Source organism: Mus pahari, chromosome 23 (genome assembly GCF_900095145.1).
Source record: "Mus pahari chromosome 23, PAHARI_EIJ_v1.1, whole genome shotgun sequence".
NCBI classification, from domain to species: domain Eukaryota; kingdom Metazoa; phylum Chordata; class Mammalia; order Rodentia; family Muridae; genus Mus; species Mus pahari.
Genome location: NC_034612.1, coordinates 26,326,006 through 26,352,092, shown reverse-complemented (window position 1 = coordinate 26,352,092; position 26,087 = coordinate 26,326,006). Strand labels below are relative to the sequence as shown.

Here is a 26,087-nt window from a genome sequence, read left to right as displayed (position 1 = left end):
GGTAGGCCATGCATGAATAGCTAAGGGGACAGAGTGAGGAGCCAGTGGGCTAGACACGCTGACCACACAAACTGTGAGACCATGCTGGATAGTAAGGTTTGAGGGTCATAGAAAAGCAAGGAACGAGGCTCCTGTATTGAGGGTGAGTAGGCTGTACCCATTCATTATGTGGATTCAAGAATCGATGTTCAAGGACAGGCTCCTCGAGGTTCTAGGAAAATCAAAAAACCGACCAGCAAGATGGCTTCAGTAGCTAAAAAGCACTCACTGCCAAGCCTGACAGGCTGAGCTCCAGCCACTTGGTAGAAGGAGAGAACCAACTGCCACAAGTTGTCCTCTGACCTCCACACGTGTATTGTGGTGCACACCACCACCCCACTAAATAAATAAAATGTAATTAATTTTTTTTTTTAAGTAAAGGAAGTAACTTGCCAAGACCAACCAACTTCAGGCAGACAGCCCAGAGAGCAATGCAGCGCCCTCGGGAGGGAGAGACCCTGCATCTGTCCCTGAAGCTTCAGTGTAACCCCTAGTCAGCTCCCTGGGATCCTAAGAGGGGGCAGGGGTTGTGGACCCTCCAACCGCCGGACCCTCCTTCCAACAGAACAGATACCACGGCTTCCTCCCTTTTAAGGACGAAGTGAGTCAAACAACATTACGGGCTGTTGCCTGTGTTTGGTTAGCAAAGCGGCTCCTAGGCGGACTGGTAATTACAGTTGGCATTTCATTTTTGCCCAGGCATGCCAGATAATTGTGCTGGCGGTGGAGGAGGCTCAGTGCCTGGGCGCTGGAAAGTCCTACTCCAAAGCTTAGCTTCCTAATAACCGCAAGAAGCAAAAACCCCCTTGTTGAAAGAGTGTCATCCGTGATGCAATGGCTGGAGTTGACCAAGTGTCTCCTTCCTGTTTTCGTTTACTCAGACGTCAGCTCTGCAAGGCGCCAGGCAGTTTGCCTTGAGCGTGCGTGGCTCCCTCGGGTTCAGACCCTCTTTTGCAGGCACACGTGGAGCAGTAGCGGGTCCTGTGATGGCCCACGCTGCCAGGTGGGGTCAGCTCCAGGAGGGAGGAATTGCTTTCACCGGTCCTAAGTGACCGACTTGGCGACCCGAGTGGAAACTGCTAACCGTCGCAGCTATACACTCCCAGTTGTCAGGACATTTGGACACGAGTGGAATTTTTTCCTTCCTTTGGGTTAATGTGTCACAGTCCGATGCTTTTGCGACAGATGGAAAAAAATCCTACATAGAGCGTGCTAGCAGAAGCATACCACCAGGCAAATAGGGAGCACTCTGAGGGGCCACGCGACACCCACTGGGGCGCTGAGTGTATACTTAGTGTATACTTCCTGCAGAGCCGTTCCTGTTTGAGTTTCTCAGTTGTAAAACCTCAACGTTCGCCAGCAATGGCAGGAGGGCGTGCCTCGTCGCAGCGTCCAAACGACCCTTCTCTGCCACCCGTGAGGTGCCCAGAGCTCAGCAATGAGTGCATTGTCCCTTGCTTGCATTGTTTGGTCCTCACAGCCTTGCTGGAACCAAGAGCCACCTGCGTGACCACAGTACTTATGTGCATGGTGTCACTGCACGAGCTGAGAAAACCAGGATGTAGCCAGGCTGAGCCTTTCTTGCTCGCCTCTACCCACCCTGCAGCGCTCACACCCCGTCCCCACCTCTCTATGCTGCCCACGACAGATGCTGGGCATCCCCTAGTGTCACTCGCTAGGAACAACGCTCTCCCACGCTCGGACCCACCCACCTGGGCCCCACGGGGATGATAGCACTTTTGCTGAAGTGAAGACCCCCCTAGATCTCGTAGGAGGGGTGGGTCCCCAACCAGCTTTTCAGGTCACGTGGTCCGCGGCGGGCCCCACGGATGGGTCACGTGACGGCTGCGCAGTGTTGCCTAGGCAGCGGCTGCGGGCGGAAAGAGGGAGGGGGCCGGTCCTCCGCCCTGGGCCGGCCGCCGGGCCACCCGGCCGCGACACAGACGCTAGCCACGAGCCGCCGGAGCCGTGAGCTGGAGCCAAGCGCGCTGAGGGCTGGCCAGTCAGGGTGAGTGCTCGGCCGCGGGTGGGCCCGTCCATCCTTGTCTCGGGAGGGTGTGAAGGGGAACAGGAGAGGGTCCCCTCCTAGCTAAGGGGCGCGGGGAAATTGGATCAGGGACACTGGACAGGAGATGGACCTTCTTCCTGGGCAGGCATGGCATGCAGAGGAAGGGACAGGATGATGAGAAGCAGAGGGGTGGCCTGGTGACCCCAATTCCTTGACTTCCTTGGTAGAGTGCAGTGTCAGAAGACTTGGATCGTGGGGCTGCCAGCTGATTCTCGGGTCCTGCAGTCTCAGGGACTTCTCTGGAGTATAGGACAGGGATGCAGGTGGCTGCTTTTGGCAGGCCGCTGCCACCTCTCAGGCGCGTGGGTGACAAGAGACAGTTCCCTTGCCCCAGATGTTTAGAGGAAGTTAAAACACGCAGACTCCATAGCCTGCTGCCTGAGACAGTTTAAAACAAACCTGGCAAGAGAATGCTCGTCTAACAGTCTTGCCGGTTTTGGTTTTTGTTTTGTTTTGTTTTGTTTGTTTGTTTTTTCTATCAGACCTAATCTTTCTGCTGTTCCTCATTTTAATAATAATAATAATAATAATTTTTTTTTAAAAAAAAAAGGTTCAGTTTGCCTAGAGCTGGTGCTGTCTGACAGACATATGGGCTCCATCTTGTCTCACCCCCCCTCCGGCCTGAGCTCGGAGTTTGTAGGCCAGACTCTGTTGTTCCCCATGGGGCAAGGGTTGGACCAAGATAGGCCCTCTGAGTACAAGGAATGAACTTGTGGCGGAAGCTGTGATTCATGGTGATGTATGCCTGCCATCCAGTACTCAGAAGATGAGGTGAGATGGTCCCAAGTTCCAAGCCAGCCTGGGCTACACAGCAAGACCCTGACTCAAAACAAACCCCCAAATAGAAAGGGGATCCGCAGGGAGCTGTGGATGTAACCCCATTAGTAGAAAATCTGCCTAGCGTGCAGGAAACCCTGGGTCCGATCCCCAGCACCATGGAAAGCAGGAGTGTGATCACAGCCCTTGCAGCATCCAGAGTTCAAGGCTACGCTTGGTTAGGGTTGGAGGCTGGCCTGGCCTACATAAGGCCTATCTAAAATAGAAGGAAGGGAGGGAGGGAGGGAGGGAGGGAGGAAGGCAGGCAGGAAGGAAGGCAGGCAGGAAGGAGCTGGGTGGCAGTGACAACAGAGGTGGATGGATGGATCTCCGAGTTTGGGGTCACTCTGGTCACAGAACAAGTTTTAGGACAGCCAGAGCTTGGAAAAATGAAAAAAAGAAAAGCAAAGGAAAAAGAAAGAGATAAAGAAGAAAGAAAGAAAAGGAAAGAAAAGAAAAGGAAAGAAAAGAAAATGAATTTGAGTTTCCTGGGCTAATACAGGGGAAGGGGGCCTCATCTCCTCATAGGACCAGCAGGCCCAGTGATTGAGCTGGAGGCAGACAGCTCTCCATGACCACCCTAACCATTTGGAGCTAACTGCATATCCTCACTCAGCTGCATGCTCAGACTGGAACCCAGGGGCCTGCCTCATTTGCGGTCCCCCAGGGAAACCGTCTTCTTCTTCACATCACGAATCCTTTCCTTCCCTTGATCCCCTGGGTCTGGAGTCACAGACAGTCGTTTGCTACTATGTGGTTGCTGGGAATGGAACCTGGGTCCTCTGGAAAAGCAGCCAGTGGTCTAACCACTGAGGGCCCCCCACAAGCCATCTCACTAGGTGAAAGGTAGTCTATCCCCAAGAGACTTGGCAATATCTGACTTCCCGTTGCAGTCTCCCATCATGCCCCTGTAGCCCTGTGCTGATGTCCCAGTCCCCAAGAGACTTCTATCTCCTCATCTTCAAGCAATCAACCTTCCTGCCCCATTCTCTGGAGGAAGACAGCCTTTCCTACGCGTGGCTCCAGCTTCCTGCTTCTCAGAACCCTCTCTGTGGCCCACATCTTGTCTTGGATAAAGGGTCTGTTTTGGTTTTGTTTATTTAAGATTTTATTTTTACTTATATGTGTGTGTGTGTGTGTGTGTGTGTGTGTGTGTGTGTGTGTGTTCATATGGGGGCGTGTGCACATGAGTGCAGGTGCCTTTGGCAGCCACAAGAGGGCAGCAGACCTCCCAGAGCTAGACTTACAAGAAGTTGCAAACTTGGGTGCTGGAAACCTAACTCTGGTCCTTCGTAAGAGTAGTATGTGATTCTACCCCCTGCACCATCTTCTAGCGCGCAAAGGGCCTGTCTAGGACATGTTGTCTTTTCTATCCATGTCCGTATGCCCCAAAGTTGGGCTTGCTTGTGACAGGTAGCCAGCCCTTCTGTGTCCACCTGACCGCGGAGCAGGGAGCCAACTGGAGATGTCTGTTTCTTGCTTATCTGGCTCCCCTATTGGGCACTGAGTTCTTTGGAGGTAGGGATTCTTTCTCTTGTGGGGTTTTGGTTTGGTTTGGTTTTTCACCTCATCTTACATAAGCTGATCCTGGAAACCTGACTGGAGCAGCAAGGGAATGAAGGAGGGAGACACACACAGACACAGGTACAGGAAGGCTGGGTTTAGGTGGGCCAGGCTCACTGTGGTGGAGCAGTGCCAACTATAGTAACCCGGAACCTCAGTGAGTTTACCACGGACAGTGCAAGGACGTATAGCTCTCTCTGTAAGGGCGCAGCCACATGGACCTCACCTTAGGGAATTTCCCAAAGCTGCAGGACCTGGGAAATGGCTGATTACCCCAGTCTCTGTCCTCTGGCACTGCACCCTAGCAAGGTGTCAAAGGATTGGGCTCACCTGGCCACCACCTCCCAGGTTGCTTCACCCTGGAGGAGGAAGCCACAGTTGCCAGCTTGTCACACTGCTCAATCCTGTTATAAACACTCTCCTTGGACCAGAGAAAGCCTTTGCCGTGCCTCTGAGCCTCACCTGGAGGGAGGCTTTGCCAGTTCCCACGGGTCTGAGGCCTTGGCCCTTGTTAATAAAACAGACTTACTCCAGGATTCTGTGGCTCCCCATACTTTTTTTTGTTTCAGTTTTGGGGGGTTGTTTGTTAGTCTGATTGTTTGTTTTTTTGAGGCGGGATCTCCTACAGCCTAGGCTGAGCCGGAATGTATAGCAGAAGATAGCTTTGAACTCCTAATCTTCCTTACTCCGTCTAGTTTAAGGCCGTGCTGGGAATCCAACCTAAGGCTATGCAAACCTTTTACCTCTGAGCCACACCCCCAGCCCCTCCTATCTCCTCCCCCCCCACATCCCCAGACTTCAGCCTTAGTCCTGTGCTATATGAGTAGGAATCACAGTCCTGCTGGCTGCAGGTGTGGGTGACATGTGACCCTCGTCCTCAAGTTGGCATTCCTATAAACAGACCCAAAAGCCTGGTATGTGACTCAGGTCTATCATCCCAGCACTCAGGGAGAGAGACGAACGGATCGGATCATTGTGGGGCCGCCCAGTGTGGATGCTGCACAGCAGGGTTCAGCCAGCCAGAGTCAGTGAGACCCTGTGTCGTACACATAGCACAGAAACAACAACGTCGGGCAACGGCGGTGCGCGCCTTTAATCCCAGGACTCAGGGGAAAGAGGCAGGGGCTTCCCTGATTCGTGGCCAGCCTGGTCTACAGAGTGAGTTCCAGGACAGCCAGGGCTACACAGAGAAACCCTGTCTGGAAAACAAAGAAACAAACACAAAGAAAGTAAAGACATTGTTGTTAGTGGCTGTTCCCCAGAGGGACACGAACACGGAACAGTTCTTTGGGGACCCTTCTGTTGGCCGATGATAGCGGAGGTTTCTACAGCTTGCCTGAGAACAGGAGGAAGGCAAGACAAAGTACCCTTCCCGGCTGCCATCTTCCTTTTTGGTCCTCTTAGGTGCTTGACATGGGTGTACTGAGGGGTGTGTCCTTCACCGCTGACCCTCACAAACATCCCAGCCTCTAATGGGACCATGTTTTGTCTCTTAGTCCGTCTCTCCCTCGTTTCTTTTCCTCCGGTTTCTCTCTCCCTTAAATTACATGGTTGATTTTGCTTTATGCCACAGCACCCCTGTCAGGTTCAGAGGACAGCTTTCAGGAGTCATTTCTCTCCGTCCACTGTGGGGGCCCCAGGGATGGAACACTGGTCCCGGGATTGGTGGCAAGCACCTGTACCCACTGAGGTATTTCACTAGTGTGTGCTCTTCCTCGCTCTCTCCTTCTCTTCCCTCATACACACACACACACACACACACACACACACACACACACACACACATGCTCATGTGCACACACTCACATACTCTTACACACAAACAGCACACACATACACACTCATGCACACACTCACACACTCGAGTGCGCGCACACACATGTGCACACACACGCGCGCGCACACACTCACACACACACACACACACACATCTCACTCTGCAGCCCACACTGGTCAGAAGCTCTCCGTCTCCCTGACTCAGCCTCCACAGGGCTGAGCTGAAGGCCTGCATCACCAGCTGCCTGGCTAACAGCCTTAGGGAAGCTTTCCATGGGGCCTGGGGGCTCTGAACACAGGGTTATTGTCTGATGCCAAGCCAGCCACAAGGTGCCTTTGCCCTTCAGAGATTACCCAGCTGGCTCCCACATGCAGTACGCTGCCACAGCCACCGGCTGCCCTGAAGGAAACCTGCCAGTCTTTGCTTAGAATTAGTGAGGATTTGGGGTTAGAGGCAGACATCTTTTTTTTTTTTTTTAATGTTAGCTATGCGTGGGCATATGCCCATAGATGTAGGTGCCACCAATGTCTGAGTCCCCTGGAGCTGGGCTCATATATGGTTTGTAAACTGCCTGAGGTGGTTGCTGAGACCCGAACTCAGGTCCTCAGGAAGGCAGAATGTTCTCTTAACCACTGAGCCATCTCTGCAGTCCCTAGGGCCTGCTTAAAAAGCTGGACGTGAGGACCTGCCTATAATCCCAGCATTGTGGGGCAGAGATGGGAGTACCCTGGGAACTGGAGAGCCTGTCGCAAAATTAAAGTGGAGAGCAATAGACACATAGACATACACACACACAGATCCTCACATACACACACACTCACACACATACACACACTCATACACACACTCACACACAGACACACATACACTCACACACAGACACTCACATACACAGATAATCACATTCACACACACAGATACTTACACACACACACACTCACATATACAGATGCTCATATACACACAGACATACACACAGACACTCACATACACACTCACATACATACACACATATACAGACATACACACACAGACACACATTGACATTTACATACACACAGACACTCTCACACACATACATATACAGACAAACACACAGACACACATAGACATTCACATACACACACACAGAGAGACACTCACACATACAACCATAGCTCACAGCACAGCATGGCCTCCAATTTTAAATCCTCCTGTCTCAGCTCACTCTCGATTTTCATTTTGCTAAAGGGTTTCCACTGAAGCCCGGGTGTGGTTCACCTTAGAAAGTGCCTGTAGGTCCTGGTGGCGACTTATCAATGACTACGGTTAGATTGGAGAAGCTATTAGCTGCTGAGAAATGGCCCTCCCTCACTTTGCAAGCAGCTCTGGGTGTTCAAGAATCCAGCAAGTAACTGGGCCTGGTGAGCAAACCTGCAATCCCACCTAGTCGAGATGCTGAGGCAGGAGGTTTAATCCAAGTAACTTAACAAAATTCTGCCTCAAAATAAAAAGGAAAAAGGAAAAAGTGAGCAGAAGGGCTGGAAGGTTTGTTCGGTAGAGAACACTGGCTGCTCTCGCAGAGTCTCCCATTTGATCCTCGGTACCCACATGGCAGCTCTCAGCCATCTGTCCCTCTGGCCTCCCCTGGGCACATGTGTGTACATGGTACACAGATGCATGTGATAGCAAATGAGAGAGAAACAGAGACAGAGATGGTGTGGGAGGGGGGAAGGGAGGGAAGGAGGGAGGGAGGGAAGGAGGAAGGATGAAAGATGGAGATTATTTGAACAAAAGTGTACCTTGTGCTTGCCTAGAATCCCTCAGTGAGGGGCTGGGGGCGTGGCTCAGCAGTAGAACGTGTGCCTAGAGTCCCCCAGAGAGATACACATTCTTTCTGAATGTGTCTGTTCCCTGTTCCTTGAAGACTCTGCCAGGCAGAGGAGTCAGCGGGTATTTTTCTGTCAAACTTTGAACTTCAGTCACTCAAAATAGGCCCCATCCTGAGTACCAGGAAGGAGGTGGGTCAACAGCTTGGTCATGGTGGGGCCTGGCATTCCTGACCCGACCCTCCTCTTCTGCAGAGAGCCCTGCGTTCTGTCTTGCAAAACTGCCTTAGAGACCAGGACTCCATGCCCAAGCTACCTTTGGGCCCCTTGCCTCTACCATTGGACTTGGAAGTCGTGGTGCAGGCTTGCAATTCCAGCACCCAAGACGCTGAGGCAGGGTCATGAGTTTGAGGCCAGCCTAGCCTAGAGCAAGCCATTATCTCATAACAGAACACAGGGCTGGGGAGATGGGTCAGCCATAAAGTGCCTGCCAAGTGGGAAGGCCCGAGTTCAGTTCCCAGCATCTGTGAACAGCTGTGCAAGGTGGCATGCATCTGTAATCTCCATGCTCAGGAGGCAGAGGCAGGAAGACCCCTGGGACTGGACAAACAGCCAGTTTAGCCAAGTTGGCGAAGTCTGGATTCAAGGAGTGATCCTTTCTCAGTTATCAATCGGAGACTGATTGAGAAAGACACACAGTATCGACCTCTGGCTTTTGTCTGCCCATGTACCAGACACATTCACTTGTACACACAAGCACACATATGCACACACTTCTAAGGTTTTTCTTTTCTTTTCTTTTTTTTAAACAAAACAATACAGATGCTGGCGATGTAGCTCAGTTGGAAGCTGTCCGTCTAGCATCACAAAGGCTTTGGTTTCATGCTTGACACTAAACCGGGGTGACGGTGCCCAGGCCTTTGCTCTGAGCCCCAGAGGATCCTGTCATCCTTACCTCAGCCCGCTAGGTTCCTGGCCTGCTGGGCTCCACAAAGCCCTGTCTCAGAACAGCAGCAGGGAAAGCCAGGGGGCTGCTGCCAACTGGGAGGAGCTGAGTTTGATCTCAGGGAGCCACATGGTGGAAGGAAAGAACCAACACCTGCAAGCTGTCCTCTAACCTCCACTGCATACTGTGTCAGAGGGGTGTGTGTGTGTGTGTGTGTGTGTGTGTGTGTGTGTGTGTGTGTAAACCAGGACCTGGAGCGCCAGCTCAGGCTCAGACCTCTTTCTACTCCTGCTGAGGACCCGTCACTCCCGGCGCCCACACAGTGTCTCACAGCCATTTGCGACTGGAGTTCCAGGGCCTCTGATGGCCTCTTCTGGCACCAGGGACACATAGACACTTACATACTTGCAGAGAAAACACCCATCCACATAAAATAAAGCAAATAATTTTTTTGTTTTGTTTTGTTTTTCAAGGCAGGGTCTCTGTAGGTAGCCTTGGCTATCCTGGAATTCACTCTGTATACCAGGTTGGCCTCGAACTCAGAGATCTGCCTCCTTCTGCCTTCTGAGTCCAAGGATTAAAGGTGTGCATGACTACCACCAAGCTAAGAAATACATATGTATATATTTTATTTATTTTATTTTTATTTTATTTTATTTTTTGAGACAGGGTTTCTCTGTACAGCCCTGGCTGTCCTGGAACTCACTCTGTAGACCAGACTGGTCTCAAAACTCAGAAATCCCCCTGCCTCTGCCTCCCAAGTGCTGGGATTAAAGGTGTGCGCCCGGCACGTATATATTTTAAAGGTAGACAAAATTAAAAACAAAGCCTGGGGGGCTGAGATGTCCCAGGCGCTATGAGTGGAGGTCAGGTCCCAACATCTACCTAACAAGTCGGACATCCTATGTGTGTCTGTAAGTGCAGCCTTGAGCAGGGCGGAGCCAGAGGAACACTGGGGCTTACTGAACCCCAGCTTGGTGGAAAGGTGAGCCCTTAGTTGAAAAAGACCCTCGAAGGAGTAAGCAGTGATAGAAAAGGCGGCCCTAGACCCTCTTCTGGCCTCTACATATGTGCAGGCTCATGGTGCACATGTGCATATACACTTAAACTGGAATGCATACAGAGAGAGAGAGAGAGAGAGAGAGAGAGAGATCTTAAAACACAAACCCACAAACTCTAGTTTTTGCACAAGAACTATCTAAGATGCTCCAACATGTCGCATCTCTTCCCAGCCTGCAACCCCACCATGAGTGCAGAGCTCAATGTGCCCATGGATCCCTCTGCCCCTGCCTGCCCTGAACCCGGCCATAAGGGCATGGATTACCGAGACTGGGTCCGACGCAGCTACCTGGAACTCGTCACGTCTAACCACCATTCGGTGCAGGCACTGTCCTGGAGGAAGCTGTACCTGAGCAGGGCCAAGCTGAAAGCTTCCAGCCGGACCTCGGCCCTCCTGTCTGGCTTCGCCATGGTGAGTGTGTGTGTGGGGTGCTCAGAGGCGGGGGCGGGGCTGGGCAAGGGTAGCCTCAGCAAATGTGTTTCCTGAGGTCTTGCAGTGCTCCGGGACACTTCTCCAGGTGACGACTATAAACCCGGCCAGCACTCAAAAGAGGACAGACTCAGCCAATAAGGCGCTTGCCATGCACACGTAAGGACCTGAGTTCAAACTCCAATCCATGATGGAAGGAGAGATCTGAGGATGGAAGCTTGTACACGTGACCTCTGCTACATGTGTGCACCCACAGTCGTACAGACACAACACACACAGAGAGACACACACACAGAGATACGCACACACACACACACACACACACACAATTTTTAAAAAACTAATAGCTGGAGGGATTCCTCAGCAGTTGCAGTGTTTGTAGTATAAGCTTGAGGACCAGGGTTCAGATCCCAGAGACCCACGGAAGTGCAGATGAGCGTGGTGCTTGTCAACAATTCAGCCTTAGAAGACAGAGACAGAAAAGATCCTCAGAGCAAACTGGTTTATGGGCAGGACTAGCCAGACATACTGGTGAGCTCTGGGTTCGCTTGAGAGACCCCGCCTCAATGAAAAATTTGGAAGAGTAATGGGGGGCTGATGAGACATCAATCTCATGCCTTACACATGCATGCATGTGCACACACATGCATACATACAAGGATGGACACACATGTGCACACACACACATACAAGGATGCGCATACATGTGCACACACACAGACATACAAGGATGCACGCGCATGTGCACACTCATGCATACATACAAGGATGGACACACATGTGCACACACATGCATACATACAAGGATGGACACACATGTGCACACACACACACACACACATACAAGGATGCACGCACATGTGCACACACACACACACATACAAGGATGCACGCACATGTGCACACACACACACACCATAAACACCAAAATAAATAAAATAACCAACATCCAAGAGGGAGAGACAGGAAAATTTCTCTAAATTCAAGCCTATTCTGGTCTACATGTCCCGTTCTAGGCCAATCTAGGCTACATAGTGAAATCCTGTCTCAAAAATAAACAAAACAGCCTCAGGGAGTAGGGTTTACTGGAAGAGGTAGCATTTTGTGTTTGGTCTGTCCCATCTCTGGCCTCACCCACGAGTTTGGGAATCCGAGGAACTTGAGCAGGAATTCAGGGATCTGTGGCCGGTGGCCAGCCCAACTGGGGCTGTAGACGCTGGCCAAGTGTGGCCGCCTCCTGACGATGGCTGCCGCCATCTCTTAGTCATCCTAAGAGCCCGGTCCTACAGCTGTCATCACTCTAGAGTCCCTGCCCCACACCCCATAGGAAACTGGCCCAGGGGACAAGCACCATTGCTCTGCGGGATACCACTGGGTACTTCAAGTCAAACAATCATTTTTTTGTTTTTTAACTCCAGGCCACAGCCTCCATTATCAAACAGAGCTGCTGTGGTGAACTAGGGGTCTTTTTGTTTTTTATTTCCTTTCTTTTGTTGTTCTATAGGACCTTTTTCATCTTAATTTTCCCCTTTGTGCATCTGTGATGTGTGCGTGTGTACACATGTGTGCATGTGTGTAGATGCACATGTATATATGAGCATGTGCATACAGAGGCTGAGAATCATGCCACTGGTCTTCCCCCATATGTATTGAGGCAGAGTCTTTTTTTTTCTTCTCTCTTTTTGTGTGGGTGTTTTGCCCGTGCGTATGTCTGTGTGTCACAAGAGTGCCTGGTGCCCGAGAAGGGTGGAACAGGGCTTCAGATCTTTGGAGTTAGAGTCATAAGCGGCTGTAAGCCACCACGTGAGTGCTGGGAATCAAAACTGGGTCCTTTGGAAGAGTAGACACCACTTTTAACCGCTGAGCCATCATCTCTCCAGCCCCCAGAGTCAGGGTCTCTCAATCAAACCCAGAGTCCATTGATGCAGTCAATCTGCTAACCTATGACTCTGATGATCCTTTCCAGGCCTGGAATTGTACGTGGGCCACCACACCCACCCAGCACTTACATGGGTCCTAATCCTCAAACTTCCCATGTGACCCCTTCATCCCCTAAGGGATCTCCCCAGCTCTAGGACCGTTTAAAAATGATTTATTTGAGTGTCTGTGTCTCTCTGTGTGAATATATGCCCATGTGTGTGCAGGAATGCACACATGTGTATGCACCAGGAGCCCAGGAAAGGGGATCAGATGTTATCTTCCATCATTTGATGGCAGACAGTCCCTTGAGGCAGGGTCTCTCCCTGAGGTCTCTCCCAGGGCTTGAGGTTTCTCTGCTAGACTTCCAGCTTTCCCATGAGTGTTGGGCCCCAAACTAAAGTCGTCATGATTGCATAGCAGACACTCTTCTTAACCCCCGAGCCATTTCTCCAGCCCTTAGAACTATGGCCTTGAACCTTGTCTTAGTTAGGCTTTACTGCTGTGAACAGACACCATGGCCAAGGCAACTCTTACAAAGACAACATTTAATTGGGGCTGGCTTACGGGTTCAGAGGTTCAGTCCATTATCATCAAGGCAGGAGCATGGCAGCATCCAGGCAGGCATGGTACAGGAGGAGCTGAGAGTTCTACATCTTGTTCCAAAGACAACAGAAGACTGACTTCCAGGCAGCTAGGAGAAGGATCTTAAAGCCCACCATAACACACTTCCTCCAACAAGGCCACACCTTCTAATAGTGCCACTCCCTGGGCCAAGCATATTCAAACCACCATACCCGTGCTCAGTTGTTGCTCAGCCCCCAAGTGTATTTAGCGTTTTCCCCTATGGCCTCATCATGCTAAGCATGTATCTCAGTCAGTAGAGTGCTGGCCTGCCATACGTAAGCCCCAGTACTACATAACCCAGGCATAGGTGTGCACACCTATAATCCCGGCACTCAGAGGTGGAAGCAGGAGGATCAGAAATTCAAAGTCACTTCAGCTACACAGTGAGTTCAGTGCTAGCCTGGCCTACCAATGGACCATGCTTCAGGTGTAGGCTCAGATTCATGATCCTCCTGCCTCCGCCTCCTAATTGTTGCAATGAAAAGATCTATATCACCATGCCTGGCTTCAAAGCTCATTTAACCTTCCCCAGTACCTGCTCATTACAGTTTATGTTGAGACATTGGGTCCAAAGGTGGCTTTGGTCTCTGACAGAACCTGGGACCCTCGGCAAAAGAGGTGGCTCAGACATCCAGTGCCAGCTCTCAGCATGGCCAGGCTGGAAGTCGGACACACTTCTCTGCGGATGCTCAGGGAATCAATTTGTGTGACTGGAGTTCAAAGTTTGACAGAAAATATCCACTGACTCCTCTGATGGCCAGTGTCTTCAAGGGACAGGAAACTGTCACAATCAGAAAGAGCCAGGGGACTCGCAGTGGGGGTGGGGCAGTGCCACCAAGCATGCAGGAGGCATTATGTCACATGCCTGTCAGCTCAGCACTAGGGGCTGCAGCAGAAAGGTTGAGAGTTCAAGGTCCCGACTGTCTTGGAATTCTACATAGACCAGGCTGACCTTGAACTCACAGATCTGCCTGCCTCTGAATCTTTTTTTTTTGGGGGGGGGGGTTAAAGATTTATTTATTTATTATATGTAAGTACACTGTAGCTGTCTTCAGACACTCCAGAAGAGGGTGTCAGATCTTGTTACGGATGGTTATGAGCTACCATGTGGTTGCTGGGATTTGAACTCTGGACCTTCAGAAGAGCACTCAGGTGCTCTTACCCACTGAGCCAACTCACCAGCCCCCCCTTCTTTTTTTTGTTTTTTTGAGACAGGGTTTCTCTGTATAGCACTGGCTGTCCTGGAACTCACTCTGTAGACCAGGCTGGCCTCAAACTCAGAAATCCTCCTGCCTCTGCCTCCCGAGTGCTGGATTAAAGGCGTGCCAACTCGATGGATTTACAAGCTCAATTTGAAGAAGCGTGTATGAGACTTATTTTCTTTCCCTTTATTGTTTATTTTATATTTTCAGACAGGGTCTCGCCATGTAGACAGGTTGTCTTTGAACTCACTATGTAGACCAGGCTGGCTTCCAGCCCAGAGTTCCTCCAGTTTCTGCCTTCCTAGTGTTTGGGTTAAAGGCAGGCACTACCACACTCACCTTTCTCCCCTCACACGTGTGTGTGTGTGTGTGTGTGTGTCTGCCTGCCTGCCTGTGTATGTATGTGTGTGTATATGTGTATGTATCTGACTATGTGTATTTCCGTGTATGTCTGTATGTGTATATCTGTTTGTGTGTGTTTGACTGCCTATGTATGTGTGATGTGTGTGTGTGTCTGCCTCTGTGTATGTCTATGTGTGTGTGCCTGTGTGTCTGCCTCTGTGTGTGTGTCTGTCTGTCTGTCTGTGTCTATGTGTCTGTGTGTGTGATGCTGATGATGGAGCCCAGGGCCTGTGTATGGCTGTCAGGCAAGCTCTGTACTCCTGAGCCGCAGCCCCAGCCCGATGGTTCCCTTTCTCTGTGAGGTGCAGGGCTTGGAGCTCGCTCCCATCTGCAGCTGTCGTTTTTGGATCCTGGCCTTGAGACCATTTGGCTCTTCAGACTTTGGAAGACTTTATAGAGTCTCACTCAAATGAAAGCTTAAACCACTTGTGAGGTTTCCAGGCATGTTCTGTGAATGATCAGACAGGGAGTGTGCATTCTGGGAGGGGAGGTGTAGACTTCATGGTGGCCTGCAGGGCATAGGCAGGCATGGAGAGAGGCCTAGGTCATGCAGGTGGCCCAGAGTCTGTCTGACTTCAGCCTGGCCGTGGCGGCCATGCTTGTGGTAGTATTTCACTCCTACTGTGTGTGCAGTCCCTTCAGTACTGGTAGATGCTTCTGGAAGCAATTGGAAGAGACATTTAAGAGAAGAGCATCTCTTCCGGGAGTTTCCTCTAGTGGACTATTACAACCCACCATGAAATGCCCAGGGGAAGTGGTAGGAGGCAACCTGAATGTTCACAGTAGAGGCAAGAGCAGAGTCGGGGCCAGCAGATAAAGGTGCTTGCCACCAAGCATGATGGCCTGCCTTCAGTCCCAGAACTCACACTGTAGAAGGAAGAGAAGCTACTCCTGCAAGGTTTCCTCTGACCTCCACATGCATAGTGTGATACACGTGTGCACACACACACATATGCACGCGTACACACACACACACACAGAGAGAGAGAGAGAGAGAGAGAGAGAGAGAGAGAGAGAGAGAGAAATAAATAAAAGGAAGCAAAGCCACCGAAGTGGAGCTGTGAGCCAAGTGGATTTTCTCCGTCTACCATCATCAAATCAGGCTGCCACTCAGACTTTGGGGCTGCTGGGGGAATTTGGTGACTAAGGCTGAGGCTAAGTCAGGCAAGGATGAAGACAGATGAGAGGCAGGCACTTCCTTACACGAGTCTCTTCTGTCGGTGTCCCGGAGTGGATGTGCTGAGCTATTCCCTGTCCAGTAACAAGCTCTGGTGCCCAGCCTCCAGCTCCTCACGTTCCTCCTTCCCTGACAAGAAGAGCCAGAGATCTACTGTCACCTCATAGGTCTCCACATAAAAATGGAGAAGCATGGCTCCTGGCTGGCCTTCCTCTGGAAACAGACACAAACTACATGCTGTGGACCCGGTGTCCTCCCGTTTCTCATTTGTTTACTTTATTATTTTTGAGATGTTGAAGTTCCATGGACATACTAGGCAAGACCAATATCTCTGAGCCATGCCCCAGCTCTTCATTGGAGGATTCTAGGCAGGGGCTCTACCACTGAACCACGCCCCCAGTCCCTCCCTGGGGGATTCTAGGCAGGCCTCTACTGCCAAACCACATTCCAATCAATCATTTTTGTTTCCTGTCTTAGAGTCCTCTGTAAAAAAAAAAAAAACAAAAAACAAAAAAAACCCCAAAACCCAAAACCAAAACAACAACAAAACCAGTAGAATCCCGGGGTGGGGGTATGGCTCAGTGGTAGAGAACCCCCCAGTGAGGGCTGGGGGCGTGGCTCAGTGGTAGAGCCCCTGCCTAGAATCCCCCAGGGAGGGGCTGGGGGCGTGGCTCAGTGGTAGAGCCCCTGCCTAGAATCCCCCAGGGAGGGGCTGGGGGTGTGGCTCAGTGGTAGAGCCCCTGCCTAGAATCCTCAGGGAGGGGCTGGGGGCGTGGCTCAGTGGTAGAGCCCCTGCCTAGAATCCCCAGTGAGGGGCTGGGGGTGTGGCTCAGTGGTAGAGCCCCTGCTTAGCATGCCTAGCCCACCCTATTATACCCAACTGATGGCCATGGTGGGATGCATCCCTGCCTGCCTGACCCAACCCCTGCTGTGCCCACAGGTGGCCATGGTAGAGGTACAGCTGGAGACCAAGTACCAATACCCTCAGCCCCTGCTCATCGCCTTCAGCGCCTGCACCACGGTGCTGGTAGCTGTGCATCTGTTTGCTCTGCTCATCAGCACTTGCATCCTACCCAATGTGGAAGCGGTGAGCAACATCCATAACCTCAACTCCATCAGCGAGTCGCCGCACGAGCGCATGCACCCGTACATCGAGCTGGCCTGGGGCTTCTCCACCGTTCTGGGCATCCTGCTTTTTTTGGCCGAGGTGGTACTGCTCTGCTGGATCAAGTTCCTCCCGGTGGATGCCAAGGATCAGCCCGGTTCCCACAGCCACACGGGCTGGCAGGCCGCTCTGGTGTCCACCATCATCATGGTACCCGTGGGGCTCATCTTCGTGGTCTTCACTATCCACTTCTACCGTTCCCTGGTGCGGCACAAGACGGAGCGCCACAACCGTGAGATCGAAGAACTGCACAAGCTCAAGGTGCAGCTGGATGGGCACGAGCGGAGCCTGCAGGTAGTGTGAGGGAGGCCGCTGCGATTTGATACCAACCTGCACGGGAGGGCAACCCTCAGGTCACCACGCAGCCGACTGGAGTAGCCAAGGGGACCACCAGATAAACCCGGGCTGCCTGAGGTCCACCACACATCCCAGGAGCCACAGTGGGGATTGCTAAACACTGCCCAGATGCTGCTCCAATAATTCCATACTCCTGTCCTCGCACGAATAAGGGTCTAAAAGGAGTGAGAAAGCATCCGTTTCATCTTGGAGGCCGGAGGAAGAAACACGACCACGTGGCCCTGGGGACTTCCTGGTCCGAGCACTGTAGATCTCAGATATGTGGACCTTGTGATTGGCAGGGTAGGGTGGTGAATTCCCAAAGCCGGCTGGGGGCTCGGGCTCAGGTGGGAGAGTGTTTGCCTAGTGTGCCGGAAGCACTGCCTAAACCGGGTCATCCCGGGTCATCCCGGGTCATCCCAGGGTCATCGCAGTGCTAAGGAGGAGGAAGAAGTTAGATCAGGGCTTCAAAGCTGTTCTCTGCTACATGGTGAGTTTGTGGCTACATGAAACAGACACGCGCACACACGCACACACACACACACATGTACACATGCACACACAAAGAATAGGCTGCTTGAGCGTGCAGAGGTGGGCCCGGGGCTGGCACAGGGTAACATGGCTTATGATGAAAGGCAGGGATGTTTTCCCCGATCTGTAGCTCAGCTTGCCTCTTTCCTCCCAATTGGAAAGGGCCATGGAGTGTTCAGGACCCTGGGGCACACAGCAGCTCGAGAAGGGTAACAGATACCGTTATTGGAGTCGGGAGTTTCCTGGTTCTAGAGAGACAGCCATGGTTCTAGAGGGCAGCCATGCCCCACTCCCCGTGGACTGTGTCAGTGCTGGCAGGGGCACCATCTCAGAGACCAGGCAGCTCAGATCCCTTCTGCCTGCGGCCCCCAGATGTTGAGAGGATAAACTGGAGAGACTTCCTGTTTTTGCAAAGTGGTTAGCCCTGTGGTTAGGCCTGTGGGTGGGGCAGGGACCTGGCCCAGCCTAATATAGGCAGCTATTCCCTGTAATGAGGCTGACTATGGGCAGAGAAGGGGAGACTTCAACACCCCATTTCTGGGCCTGCCAGACTCTCCATGCAGGTCCCTGCCCCGTGTTTACACAGCTGTGCATGCGTTTGGCATTGTCACTACGGGCATCTGGCCACCCAGTTGGTGTTGTCATGCATACTGTGCCGTACCGCACCAGCTTGTATGGGAGCCAGCACTTACCCATTTCTGTAGCATTGCCTAGAGGGCTGACGTCTCTTACTCTGTATATAAATGGTCGCTGGGCTCCCGAGAGCACCACTTCCGTCTCTTACAACAGCTTTTCTCTGGAGTCTGGATTTGGTGCCCGTGGAATCCTAGAGGGCCCCGTCCCCATCCTGAAGACTCTGGAAATGGGACATACTGCCAAGCATAAACTTCAACACACAGAGGGCCCAGGGGAGCCTGGTGGAGATCTTCCTTGTAAACTGTGACATCAGTGGACAGCCAGGACAAAGTGTCCTGTGAACCCAGGAGAAACGCCCTCTATCTTTCAAAGGCTGTGTGTCCTTCAACACCCTCAGCCCCCGCACACATCTGTCTGAGACCCCTTGTGTTTCGGACCTCTGTTTTCCTGGGGTCTTTCGGGAAAGCCAGCCTAGTTTGATCTGTTTGTTTTGCTAAAGAATGCTAGAATCCTGGGTGGACAAGATGGCTCAGTGGGTAAAGGCGTTTGCCACCAAGCCTGGAGACCTGAGTTTAGTCCCAACCCTCTGACCCACAACCAAGTGAATACGACGAGAAAAATGATTTACTGTCAGCATCCCTGTACGATGGTGTGCAAGCAGGGGAAGAGAAGATGGCCTTTGGAATGAGGCGCTCCCCACTCTTGGGCACGTTCTGAAACGGCTTGCTTGGGGCTAAGGCTGGAGCCCAGTTGGTTGTGTGCTTGCCTAGCATACATGATAACTAGCAGCTCAGAATCCACACATGGCCAGGGGTGGAGACGGAAGGATCAGGAGTTGAAGGCCAGCTTGGGCTGGACAGACTCTGTATCAGAAAAAAGGGGAGGGGTGCTGCAGATGGCCCCCCCAGGAATGCTTACTGCTCTTGCAGAGGCCCAGCATTCATCTCAGCACCTACGCAGGGCAGCTCACAACGGCCTGTGACTCAAGTTCTAGAGGATACAACACCCTCTTCTGGCCTCTGCAGGCACCCACACACGTGCCCATATTTACACATACAAAATAAAAAGGGGAATCCCTGCTAAACATTGAGTCCACTCCTTCTACCCATTTTCTGAGGCCATTTGGTGTCTCCGCTCACGGGGCACCTGGCACTAGAGCCGTGTGGGACTCCTGCCGTTCGTCAGGTTCTCCCGTTAGTCTTCCTAGTGCTCAGCATGGGACAGCCATCTGTGTGTGAGCAGAGGCGTCAGCCCATGTGGTCCCCCACGGGCAGGAGTCACAGGGCCATCCCACAGTTTTGTCAGGAGTTGGTGGATAAGCCCTCCCTGCGACCAGTGGCGGAAGCCAGCGGGCTCAAGGCTGGAAGTTCGGTTTCTGGAGGCATAACCTGATTTTGAATCTTGTTCTAGCTGCAGCCACGTGGCTAGAACCACTGGGGGCCCCTGGGACAGGCACAGGCTCGCCCTAATTTTATCTATCCAAGATTTAGCCCTTCCTGGTGCTCAAGGGACCCGTGTCCTCAGACACACCAAGGCCCTTCCCAACATGGCCTCCCCGCATCCTCAACCACAGTCTCTAAATTCAAGTGTTTCTACGTAAGACATTTCAAAGGCAGAACATGATTGGTGTCTTTCAGGAAAGGCTACTGCAAAGAAACTACAGGAGCCCTGAGGGCTCAAGACTGTACCATTATTTCTGCAGGACACTGTAAATAACTCCTTTTCTGGGTGTGGATTTTTTTTTTTTTTTTTTGCAGTTGCCCCGGATTGAGCTGAATAAACTGGTACAGCTTTTAAAAACTCTGTGCTCTTGCGAAGTGTGTACCATGGTTTAGGGGCTCCATCCCAGTGCCTGCCACACTGCTGACCCCCAATGCTGGCACAAGAGCTCCTTATGTGGAGTCTTTTATTTCTAGTCACTGCCCCACAGAAGCAGAATGAACATGGGCCCCTCCAGGATGACCACACAGGCTGCTGGCACCCAAGTGTACTTTGAGTGAGGTCCCTGTCAACTGGACCCCTGAGAAAACCTTGCCCTTGGCAGTGGGTGCCTCTTCCTGTCTTCCTTTCTGAAGCAGGGGAGGGGGGGAAGGGCAGCTCAGTGTGGGTGGCTGAGCTCACCAGAACCATCTGGATAGGGGCAGGTAGATGTCCCAAGTTTCTAGAAGAGGAGCCCCTGAGATATGGGGCCCTCAGGTCCCTATGGCTCCTGTCCAGGCCAGCCACTGCGGCCACCAACAAACTAGACACCCCAGACATAAGCCCCTCCTGGGAAAGATTTTCTTCTTGGGGTGAACGTGTGTGTGTGTGTGTGTGTGTGTGTGTGTGTGCCTGTGATGGTTTGTATATGCTCAGTTCAGGGAGTGGCACTCTTAGAAGGTGTGGCCCTGTTGGAGTAGGTGTGTAATTGCGGGTGTGGGCTTTAAGACTCTCACCCTACCTGCCTGGAAGCCAGTCTTCTGCTAGCAGCCTTCAGATGAAGATGTAGAACTCTCAGCTCCTCCTGCACCATGCCTGCCTGGATGCTGCCATGCTCCTGCCTTGATGATAATGGACTGAACCTCTGAACCTGTAAGCCAGCCCCAATTAAATGTCCTTATAAGATTTGCTTTGAGCCGGGCATGGTGGCGCACGCCTTTAATCCCAGCACTCGGGAGGCGGAGGCAGGTGGATTTCTGAGTTCGAGGCCAGCCTGGTCTACAAAGTGAGTTCCAGGACAGCCAGGACTATACAGAGAAACCCTTTCTCAAAAAAGCCAAAAATAAAAAAAAAAAAGAAAACAAAACAAAACAACAACAAAAACCAAAAACAACAACAACAACAAAAAAGAAACTAGTGGTGATTAAGGGGATGGGGCAATGGAACGGGGAGTTTGTGGAGGGAAAACTGGGAAGGGAGACAACATTTGAAATGAAAATAAATAAAATAACCAATTTTGTAAAAAAGGAGAAGTGGCCAGCATCACTGCGATGAAATCGTCTGGAATGTGTTTTCTGAGAGCCCAGGGAAGCTGCTGTTCCAGGGACAGACACTGCTGGCAGCCGGGCTTGGCAATGTTAAAGAGTCACCGGGTGGTACTCGTTTCAAAGGCATAAAGGAGTCATGGAGAGCAATTGAGGCTTGGCATCATGAGAGGCCACTGGAGAAGGTGCAGCCTCAGTGGCAGTTAAAGGCCCAGGACTGGAGGGGTCATGCAAGGAAGTTGAGACTTGACATCAGGAAGCAAGCCTATGAGAGGCTATTCCTGAAAGTGCAGTCACATTGCAGCAGAAGACCCCAGCATTTTACAGATGCCTGTACCATGGGATGACCACCAAGAATGGCAGCAGCAGTGGGGTGGAGCCAGCCCTAGCCTAGAAGATGAGCTGTGTGTGCTGCAGAGGGCAGAGCGGATGTGACCCAAGCCCTTTGGAAGAGCCCAGAAGGTTGCGAGTGGATCCCAGACACTGGACGGTTAGAGTCTGATTTACTTTGCTTTGTGCCCTGATTGTTCCCTCCTGAAGTAAGAAAGTATTTTATTGGACCCACAGTTGAGAGCCTTTGGATTTTTAAAACAGATTGGGTTTAATGTGTTTGAATTTGTAAAAGCTGTGGAGTGTTATGTTTTTAATGTGAGATCTTGGGGATGAATGAGAAAGGAGGGGGTTGTTAATAGTGATGTGTTTGTGTGTCAGCTTGACAAGGGGTCAGTTGTACAGGCTGGTTTTGGGTTAACTTGACACAAGCTACAATCATCAGAGAGGAAGGAGCCTCCGTTGAGGAAATGCCGCCATGAGATCCAGCTGTAAGGCATTTTCTCAATTAGTGATTAATCGGGGAGGGCCCAGTCCATTGTGGGTAGGGTCATCCCTGGGCTGGTGATCCTAGGTTCTATAACAAGGCAGGCTGAGCAAGCCAGTAAGCAGCGCCCCTCTGTGGCCTCTGCATCAGCTCCTGCCTCTAGGTTCCTTCCCTGGATTGAGTTCCTGTCCTGACTTCCTTTGGTGATGAACAAGAGTGTGGAAGTGTAAGCTGAATAAACCCTTTCCTCCCCAGCTTGCTTTTTGGCCATGGTGTTTCGTTGCAGCAACAGAAACCCTAGGACACGAATGATTGAGGCCTTCAGCCTAGAGGCTGCTGGGAGTCAGGTGTGTAAAGCATAAGGAGAGTTGTGGGAGTGGACCAACCGCACCACCAGACAGAACACTTGGTAAGACAGGATTCAGAAACCCTGGTAATAACTGAGAACGGTGGTAGGTGTTTAAATTTACTCCTGACCAGGTACTGGTCCTGGAACACGTGACCACGACACCCTATGACTGTGACAATCAGTTCATGAAGGGGCAACACCCAAAGCCCCTCTCTGGTTTTGCAGGCAGCTGGGGTGTGGGGACTCTGCCAGGCAGACGAAACGCAGGCCGCTAGACTACATTTACCCTGTGCCACCATCGGGTGCTGGGCCTGTGGGAAGTGCCCACACATCACTCGGGGTGGGGAAACATAGCCTAAGATGTGGGCCTCAGCCCGAGTGGGAAACAGCGTAGGCGGAGGCTGAGGCTGAGGGGCACAGGGAGACTCTGACTTAAGCAGTGACTGTCTGGGGGCATGGAGGGCTCTTCTGGGGGAGACACTGACAGCACAGATCTGTAGCCAAAGGCTTCCTCTGTGCTCCTACAGTGGCTCTTGATGAGAGACACAGCCCTTGCTTGTCCAGCCATTTGTTGGTTGTTCATTGTGGAAAATGGGTGCATACTACTTCCTCAGGGCGGACCAGACATTAAATACCTTTTGCAGGAAGGAATGTCCAGGAAGGAGAGCTTATTAATTAAACCCTTAGGGCCCATCTAGATACCCCATTAGCATGGAGACCTCTGTTCTTTCTCATCTACGTGACCACTGGTCACGGTCTTATGTGGGGAGTGTGGTCATGTGTTCCAGGCCAGGAATCTGGTAGGCAGCAGGGAAACGGCTACCATCCTCAGATGGTCTGAGAGTGTCCGTCCATCTGAGAGTGTCTGTCTGTCTGAGAGTGTCCGTCTGAGAGTGTCTGTCCGTCTGAGAGTGTCTGTCCATCTGAGAGTGTCCGCCTTAGCTGTACCACCTTGGGGAAGAGAATTCTCTCCTGAGGATGTCATCACTGGAAACTGCTCGAGCCTACTGCACAGTAGGTGCCCTTCTGGCAATGGCACAACTTGCCTTAGGAAACAGGCTGGAGTCTGAGGCAGGAGGATCATACACTGCAGGCTAACCTAGGGTTAAGCATTGCAGACTTCCACTTCACACCTTCAACATGTGGCTGCCTCATGTCAGGCATCAGGCTGCATGCCAGATCATGGGCAGTTCTGAGGCATCGGGGTCCTACTGCTGTGCCCCGATTCCTCGGGAAACCCAGAAGAGCTCAAGAATTGCCAAGTCTGCTGCAATTTGCAAAAGAATCCTTTTATTTCAAACCCTGACACACACACACACACACACACACACACACACACGCACACACGGAGCGTAGGTTCGGAGTGCGACCCCCCAGCTCGGGTGTTTTGGCACTTACATACAGAGCAGTTAGAAATCCTTTGAATGCCCAGAGTGAAAGGGAGGGAAGGCAGGTTGGTAGGGCGGAATTGAATTGGGAGGCTGGGAGGGCACTCCAAAAGACTGTCTTTTGTGGGGCTATCAGGAACTAGTTTTATGACCGTCCATAACTGTCTGGGACCTCTGATGACCTTTATGATTTAAGTGTGGGACCCCAATCTCCTGTCTTCAGGGAGAGGCACCAGCTGCACAGGGTTATCTGGGAGCACGCTTGCCTCGGTGCCACCGAAGCTGAGGGGTTTTTGTCATTTGTCTTACTCGGGCTGGCACCCGCGGCTCCTTGAGTCCTCTCGGAGCGGCCAGGGAGATGGAAAGAACCCCCGGGTTTGCTGTGGGCTGGGGGAGCAGGACTTCTGGGGTGCAATGCAGAGGCAAGCTGCCTGTGCACCTCACTACATGCTTCGGAAAGGCTGGTCGCCACCAGCCACAGAGAGCCACTGACAGCATGCTTGTACCCTAAACCATCATCCACGTGTCCCTTGTCCTGGCCCTGTGGACTGGGTGGCCTATTCTGATGCGTGGTGGGCAGCCTCCTGTGGCTTCCTGTTCCGAATCCAGGGTGGCTACCAGGGGCACACACACACAGGATTCCAACACTTGCGGGGCAGAAGCAGGAAGACTGTGACTTCCAGGCCCGCCTGGGCTACATGGTGAGTTCAAAGCCAGCCTGAGGGACATAAACTCAGAAAACTACTGATTCCATTTTACATCCTGACCTGCTCTAGGCTGGCAAACTGTGCCCCTGCTGACTGGCCATATACTGAGCCCAGTTCCTTTTTGGCCATCCTGCAGCCCGTGGAACTATTCTTTGCCAGTCTATGTACTAGGATCTGTGTAGCAGGGGAGCAAGGGAGGCTGCTGGGAGGCAGGATGCAGTAGGTGGCTGCCCTGGAGTTGGTGGCAGTCAACTGGATCAACAGGACTCTGAAGTGGGAGGCTAGGAGCCCAGGTCAGGGCCACTGAAGACGTGGAAAGTGACTGCAGCAGGCTCGAGCAGTTTCCATCAGTGAGCAATCTATTACTGTTCACCCCAGCCCCTCCCTGGGGGATTCTAGGCAGGGGCTCTACCACTGAGTCATACCCCCAGCCTCATCATACTCTGCATAAGAGGATGAAGGGGCATCAGCGATGGTAGTCTGGAAGCCTGTTATTCACTCTGATGGGCCCTAGGCTCAGTCAATCAGCAGAGAACCAAGCTGCCTCACACAGGGCCTTTTCAGGGCTTGTCAGGCCCAGCTGATGACTCAGACCCGGGTACAGACTTCCTAGACAGTTCCTAACTCTCAGCTAGTTTTGAGAGAGGTCAGAAAGAACAGAGCCGTTGGTGTGGGGGAGACGGCTCTGTAGTGAAGAGCATTGGCTGATTGTCTAGAGGGGCCAGGTTTGATTCCAAGCACCTACAGGGAGGGTCACAACTAACTGTATCTCCAGGTCCAGGGGACCCAGTGCCCTCTTGTGGGCTCTGTGGGTATTGCATACATGGTGCACCAACATGCATCACGCAAACCACATAAGTAAATGATGATTATCTCCAAAATAAAAATAAAACAGAGATTGGGGAGTGTAGCTGGTCTTCAGTTAATCTCTGGGTTCTTCTTTCTTCCACCCTTTCAATCCCTTAACACTATACAAGAGAGGAAAAAGGATAGAGAAAAGAGGTCCCTGAACAAGTCCTCCTTACTGCTTCCTAATGATTGGGGTGTCAAGTTCCTCGGGGCAAGCTTAATCTTTGCCGTTGGGATATCTAACTACTACCATTTCTTCCTCCTCCTTCAAGACTTATTTACTGTGTACAGTGTTCTGCTTACACACCAGGAGAGGGCACCGGATCCCGTTACATATGGTTGTGAGCCACGTGGCTGCTGGGAACTGAACTCAGGACCTCTGGAAGACACAACATCCAGTGCTCTTAACCCCTGAACCATCTCCCCAGCCCACTAATTTCTTGTTTCTTCTTTGCACACAACTACTTAACACAGCATGACAGCCACTCCTAGCATTTAGATGCCCTCTGAAAAGT

The 26,087-nt window shown here is 51.9% G+C and overlaps 1 protein-coding gene across 2 annotated transcripts; it reads left to right on the top strand.

Annotated features, from left to right (window-relative positions):
- The first annotated feature begins 1,868 nt into the window (after positions 1 to 1,868).
- Positions 1,869 to 20,263, top strand: Orai2 (ORAI calcium release-activated calcium modulator 2). Of its 2 annotated transcripts, XM_029533913.1 has the most exons (4): positions 1,869 to 2,047; positions 3,890 to 4,002; positions 10,250 to 10,488; positions 16,772 to 20,263. In XM_029533913.1, the coding sequence occupies exons 1-4, from the start codon at positions 1,869 to 1,871 to the stop codon at positions 17,297 to 17,299; spliced, it is 1,059 nt and encodes a 352-aa protein (XP_029389773.1). In that variant the 3' UTR covers positions 17,300 to 20,263. The 2 variants fall into 2 exon arrangements, with proteins under 2 accessions (XP_029389773.1, XP_021042582.1); XM_021186923.2 differs by lacking the exon at positions 3,890 to 4,002 and having other exon boundaries at positions 1,959 to 2,047.
- Positions 20,264 to 26,087: the final 5,824 nt, after the last annotated feature.

Excerpts from the sequence above, each read along its gene's own strand:
- Orai2 (XM_029533913.1), top strand. The coding sequence starts at position 1,869 with ATGGGTCACGTGACGGCTGCGCAGTGTTGCCTAGGCAGCGGCTGCGGG. Across the intron at positions 2,048-3,889 it reads CTGAGGGCTGGCCAGTCAGG|CAATCAACCTTCCTGCCCCA; the intron begins GTGAGTGCTCGG and ends CTCATCTTCAAG. Across the intron at positions 10,489-16,771 it reads TCCTGTCTGGCTTCGCCATG|GTGGCCATGGTAGAGGTACA; the intron begins GTGAGTGTGTGT and ends CTGTGCCCACAG.